Below are 6,468 nucleotides of genomic sequence, written 5' to 3'. Positions count from 1 at the left end.
CATGTTATCTTCTAAAATATTTTTTTGTTTAGCATGGTGGTACATATCTGTAATCCTAGCACTCGGGAGGATGAGGCAGGAGAATGGAGAGTTCAAGGACAGCCTGGGCTACATAACAAGACCCTGTCTCAAAAAGCAAAAATAAAATATTTCTGCTTTTACATTTATGTGTTTACTCCACCTACAACTTATTTTTGATCAAGATCCAAACCAGATGTCTTTATTTCAGCTTTGCTGCAGTAACAGCCCCCTCCCCATCATCATGGATGGCACCAACATGCATTATTTCTTGCAACTCTACCTAGTTGTGCTGACATTGTAGGACCCGTACGTGGTTCCTCATTCTGGGACCCAGACTGAAAGAACAGTCCCTTTGGGGAACAGGCCATTCTTGCAGTAGAAGTCAAGAGCAGGAATACTGCTACTTAATGAAGTGTGTGTGTGTGGATCAAACTCAGAGGTTTGTGCAGGCTGAGCACACACTCTACTTCTGACTTACACCCTGGTTCCTACGCAGTTTCTCTCACAGAACCTGTCCTGATGTGGCACAGAGCAGTGTTTAAGCCAGACTCACTGGGTTGGAAAGCATGCACACCTCCCACAGGGAGTGTCAGTTCATTTTGGTTTTTTTAAGAAAATACTTGAGACTAAGTACTATATTCAAAAGAAGTTTATTTTGTTCACAGTTCTGGAGACTCAAGAGCATGGCACCAGCTTCTGCTTGGCTCTGGCAAGGGTCTCATGGGGGATGGTTTCACAATAGCAGAAGTATGTGGAAGAAGCCAGGCATGGTGATGCACATCTGTAATCCCAGTTACTCCAAGGTGGAGGCAGGAGGATTGCATGTTCAAGACCAGCCCCAGTAAAAGTTAGTAAGACCATAGTTCAAAAACAAAATAAAAAACAAATGGGCCGGGTGCATGGCTCAAGTGGTAGAACACATATTCAAGGCACTGAGTTCAACCCCCGGTAAGGGGGAAAAAAAGGTTTGTGGAAGAGATTACATGGTGTGACTGGAAGCAAGAGCAAACCAAAACAGCCAAACTCACCTTATAACAACCTATTCTTACATGAATTAAAAACATTTCCACCATTCAATATTAATTCGTTCATGAAGATTGAGCCACATAACCCAATTACCTTCCCCTAACCCACTTCTTAGAGGGGCCATCACTTTATCCTGCCAAGAGGGATCAAGTTTTCAGCACGTGAGCCACATCCAAAGCATAACAGGAAGACATGCAAGTCACATGCAATGGATAGGAGTGTATAATCCTCTATGAGGAAAAGAGAAAAAATAACTGACAAAGTTTCTAATTTTATTTGTTGTTGTGTCCTGAAAAGTCAGTTCTTTCTTCAGAGACTGTAATCCCATCTTTGCTCAGAAACCAAGTTTCCACATGTGTGGATCTGTTCCCATGTCTCCCATTCTCTTCCAGCTCTTTCTTCCCACTCCAAAACCAGTTTTACACTAAATGCTGACAGCTGGTAATTCCAGTTTACCCACTTCATCAAGGAGTGCCTTGACTACTCTTGGATTTTTGCCTTTCTGTGTACATTTGTTGATTCCTGTAAAAACCTGTTGGGATCTTGACTTGATTTACATTTCATCTATAGATCAACTTAGAAAGAATGACATCTTGAACTATCAATTCAGAAACCTGTTTCAGTCTTCTTTAATTTTTTCAGTAAGGTATTACAGTTTTCCATGTAGAGGTCTTTATATTTTGTCTTAGATTTATTTACTCCTGCTTTATACTTTTAAAGCTTTTGGAAATGGTTTATTTCCTTTAATTTTGTTTTCATTAGTGCTTTTATGGTTTTGTTAATTTTTAATTTATGTTTTAGATGCTCTAGACCTCATTTTCTTGCAAAGAATGAGTCATTGTTTTAACTTTACATTTTATGAAATATTAAGGCATTCATGCCAGTACTGCATATGAAAGAGAATTTTTTTCTCCTTTGATGTGAAATGCCATCTTTATCCTTCATTAAATTTCCGTACTGTTTTTCTTTACTTAGATTCATGTATTTGACCCATCCACCATGATATTTAGTTATATATTATTGAAGAACCATCTATTTCTTTTAATATTTTATTTTATTTTATTTTCTGATGGCTGGGGTTTGAACTCAGAGCCTCATGCTTGCTAGACAGGTGCTCTAATACCTGAGCCACTTTGCCAGCTCTCTCTCCCTCTCTCTTTCTCTACATATATATACATTGTTGTTTTTTGTTTGTTTGTTTTTTGAGATAAATTCTCACTCTGTAGCCCAGGTTGGCCTGGAACTGGTGATCCTCCTGCCTCAGCCTCTTGAGCAACAGGATTATAGGTATGTACCTTCCCACCCATCAGAACCACCTATTTGTTTGCTAGTCCATAGGGCTTTTTGCCTCTCTTATCCTTCTTTATTGTTCCCAGCTTAACTATAGTTTTTTATTCTTGTTGCTGATGCATGCACACATAATTGATTTTTGTATATTAAAGTATTAGCAACTTTGCTAAATTCTTATTAATTATTATAACTTATCAGAATGTTCATTTGGATTATCTGCTAAAATGATACTGTCCGCAAGAGATTTTAGGGTTTTTTCTTCCTTTCTAACTCATGTGTGTGTGTGTGTATTATGTATATATACATATATATATATGTATTTATGTATATATTGGCAGTACTGTGGTTTGAACTCAGGGCCTCATGCTTGCTGGGCAGTCACACATCACTTGAGCCACTCCACCAGGCCTTTTTGTGATGGGTATTTTCGAGATAGGGTCTCACAAACTTGGCCAGGCTGGCTTCCAACTGCAATCCTCCTGATCTCTGCCTCCTGAGTAGCTGGGATTACAGGTGTTAACCACCAGCACTGGCACTTACTTCTCTGTTGAAAAAACCTGTAGGACAATGCTCTATGAACGCCGTGATAGTGAGCCTCTTGAATTCCCAGTCTTTTTTTTTTTGCGATACTGGGGTTTGGACTAAGGGTCTTCACCTCGAGCCACTCCACCAGCCCTATTTCTGTGAAGAGTTTTTCAAGATAGGGTCTCAGGGAACTATTTGCTCAGGCTGGCTTTGAACCTCAATCCTCCTGGTCTCTGCCTCCTGAGTTGCTAGGATTACAGGCGTGAGACACCAGCACCCGGTGAATTCCTAGTCTTAAAGGGAGTGCTTTTAGTGCTTCAGAATTAAGCAGAGTATTTGTCAGGAGGATTTGTTTTGGTCACTCGGTCACTATGGCAGAGAGTATTTTCCAAACATAGCTGCAACATTGTCATTCCCATAGGCTCTCCAGAATCTTGCCCACTTCTCCACTTGGAGGTCAAGCCTCTGTTCCTGCCCCTTGAATCTGGGTGGGCCTTTGTAAGAGAATTGGCTGGTGGCAAAATAGGTGGGAAGTGACCTCATAAAATTTAATACAACTTCTGCCTAGTCTTGGGACCTGTGCCATTGGAGCCCTGAGCTACTGTGTAAGAAGTCCAAATACCTTGAAGCCACCAGAGACCATGGATAAATATTAAATCTAGACATGCCCAAGGGACCCCCCAGGTCCCAGACTGCAGATGTTCAACCCAGGCACCAGAAACATGAGTGAAGAAGCCATGCCGTGATACCATGGCATCAACCTGATGAGCTCCCCACCCCCAAGCCACAACTGCCCAGTGAGTATGTTCCTGAATTCCTCCACGTGTGGAATTCCTGAGAAATAGTCATTGGTGTTGTGTTAAGCCAGTAAGTTTTAGGATGGCTTGTTATACATCACAGAGAATCAAAACAGACCATGTGGGCAGACCCCATTCAGAGAGCATGCTCCAACTATTGCAAGCCCCAGATGGTTGAATCTTTCCAGCCCAGGCCCAAACACATGAGTGAAGAAGTCTGAGATGAACCCAGCCTGAGCCACGAAGGACTGCGATGTCAAGAGGCCCCGACCCTGAACCACCCAGCTGAGCTCCCTGACACACCAGAGGTGCACATGTAATTAAGACTGCTACTGCAGTAGGTCACTACATTTTGAGTTGATTTGGTATGCAGCAATAGATAAACAGAGCAGTCAGGTTAAGAAAATAACTTTCTATTTATTTTGCTGAGAGGCTTTTAAAAAAATCATAAATGGATATTTAATTTTATTGAGTTATTTTCCCATATCTCTTGAGATAATCACATAATTTTTCTTCTTTAATGTGTTGTCATGTGAAATATTACAAATTGATTTTCTACTTGTAAGTCACTCTTCCTTTGCTGGGATAAACCTAACTTGCTCATGATACATTGCCTTTTTAAGAAACCATTTCACATTTAATTATGATTAAAACTTCTCAATGCATTAACAATAAAACAACCTGCTCACCAAGCATCACAGAAACAAATGAAAAGGACAGCACTTTCTCATTTAACAAGCCTTAGGAAAATCCATAAAATTGCATATGAAATATGCTTTCATTTTCACAACTTCTTTTTGCGGGACTGGATTTGAACTCAGGTCTTTGCACTGACAACTTTCTTTTAAAGAGAGCAAAAATGTCTATTACTTTATATTGAGTATGAAATATTAAAAATAAAATGTTCCCCTCCTGTTCTGGTTTTCATTGTTGTTGTTATTGTTGCTGTTGCTTTAGAGGGTCTTACTATGTAGCCTAGGCTGGCCTCAAACTTGTGATCCTCCTGCCTCAGACTCCCAATGCTGGGATTATAGACATGGGCTACCATGCCTGGTTCCTCTTTTTAGTGTCTTATATGCCTCCCAAAATTTTAAAAATCCAAATAAAAATTTTTAATGGACATGGTTTGAATTTTACTTTTCTCAAATTCTATAGTGTTGGTTAAAAACATTTCTAATCTGATCCAATAAGACAGCTTGATCGTCACGTTTACTGATCCAGTTCCATTTACATCAGCATCAAATGAAATTCTAAAATTTTCAAATGATCTCAAGTTTCTTTTGCAGGGATAGTACTGGGGTTTGAACCAGGGCCTCATGCTTGCTGCAGGCACTCTACCACTTGAGCCACTCAGACAGCCCTCACTTTATGTGTTGTATATTTTCCAGTTAGGGTCTCGTGAACCATTTTGCCTGAGCTGGCTTCAAACCATGATCCTCCTGATCTCTGCCTCCTGAGTAGCTAGGATTACAGGCGTGAGCCACCAGTACCCAGTTTATTCTGCTGTTTTGAGGGCTTCTTAAGTTGGTCACTAATTTTTTTTTAATCTTTCCTCTTCTCTTTTTTCAATCCTCCGTCCTTAGCCTCCCAAGTGCTGAAAAGAGGCATGCACCATCTTCTTTAATATAGTCATTCTAAGGTTATAAATTTCCTCTAGTACTGCTTCCTTCCATAAACTATGATGTATTTTCATTCTTGTTTGGTTTAAAATATTTTCTAATCTCACATATTTTCACTTCTGCCTAGGATTTAGAAAGCCAGAAAGAATGTCACTTCTACTTTAACTATAAGAAAAAGTCAGACAGGAGCTAGTGGCTTACACCTGTAATACTAGCTTCTTGGGAGGCTGAGATCAGAAGGATCAAGATTCAAGGCCAATCCAAGCAAATAGTTCATGATACCTTATCTCCAAAATAACTAGAGCAAAATGGACTGGAGGTGTGGCTCAAGTGGTAGAGTGCCAGCTTTGCAAGCATGAAGCCCTGAGTTCAAGCCCCAGTCCCACCAAAAAAAAAAAAAAAAAGATCAAGAGAGAAAGAAAGTGATACATACTTCAAAATCACAACTATTTTTAAACAGTTCAAAAGGTCTCACATATTTATTACTGAGCCTTTGTTAAGGTAATCAAAAAAGGAAAAATCAGATTCCCAATTTAAAATGACCAACTGTCCAACTTTCAGCTTGATGCCAAGACAACCATTGACCATGAAAGAGCATAAATATGTGTGTTGTTTCACGCAGCTGCCTGCAGACTCAGGTTGGTTCTTCTCCAGTGTCCCCTCTCAGAGTTGTACCTGATTTTGTTACCAGTGTTCATCTTTATCCACTGGGGAATGTGATGATTTTTCTTCTTGGCCAGGAATCTCTTGATTCTGAAAGTCTTGTGAGAAGACATGGTGAGAAGTCAGGCGAACATATACACCATGATGGTGGACAAAAACAGAAGAGCCAAAATCATGACTATTTTTGAGTGCATCAGAAAACGGAGGTCACATTCTGAATTCCAGGGAGAAAGAGGTCTTTCCAAGAAGTGACCAGTGGCATGGCTCATGTGTGACAGAGTATGTGAGGTAAGGAACATACAGGAAAGAAATCAAGTGACGCTTTCACGTTGCAGGCCAAGTGCAGGCTGGGACAAAAGGCTGTCATAGCTGGGCTCCCTGGTCATTGGGCATCATGGGAGTCCTTCCATGAGTTTTCACTGAGTGCTAAAGAGAACATGGTGCACCTTTATGTAATTGCTTTTAGTGTAGGTAGTGCCTGAGATTTACCAGTTTAAATTCAACAAAGGTGTTGGATGTTCTCTTTG

General features: G+C 40.3%; 1 protein-coding gene across 1 annotated transcript; it reads right to left on the bottom strand.

The window, feature by feature from the left end:
* Positions 1-5,892: 5,892 nt before the first annotated feature.
* Positions 5,893-6,054, bottom strand: LOC141414720 (large ribosomal subunit protein eL39-like). Its single transcript, XM_074049015.1, has one exon. It carries the CDS (start codon positions 6,052-6,054, stop codon positions 5,893-5,895), a length of 162 nt encoding a protein of 53 aa, XP_073905116.1.
* Between the last annotated feature and the right edge of the window lie 414 nt (positions 6,055-6,468).

Source organism: Castor canadensis, chromosome 12, assembly GCF_047511655.1.
Source record: "Castor canadensis chromosome 12, mCasCan1.hap1v2, whole genome shotgun sequence".
Taxonomy (NCBI): domain Eukaryota; kingdom Metazoa; phylum Chordata; class Mammalia; order Rodentia; family Castoridae; genus Castor; species Castor canadensis.
Note: the sequence above shows the minus strand (reverse complement) of the source record. Positions and strands in the feature narration are given on the sequence as shown.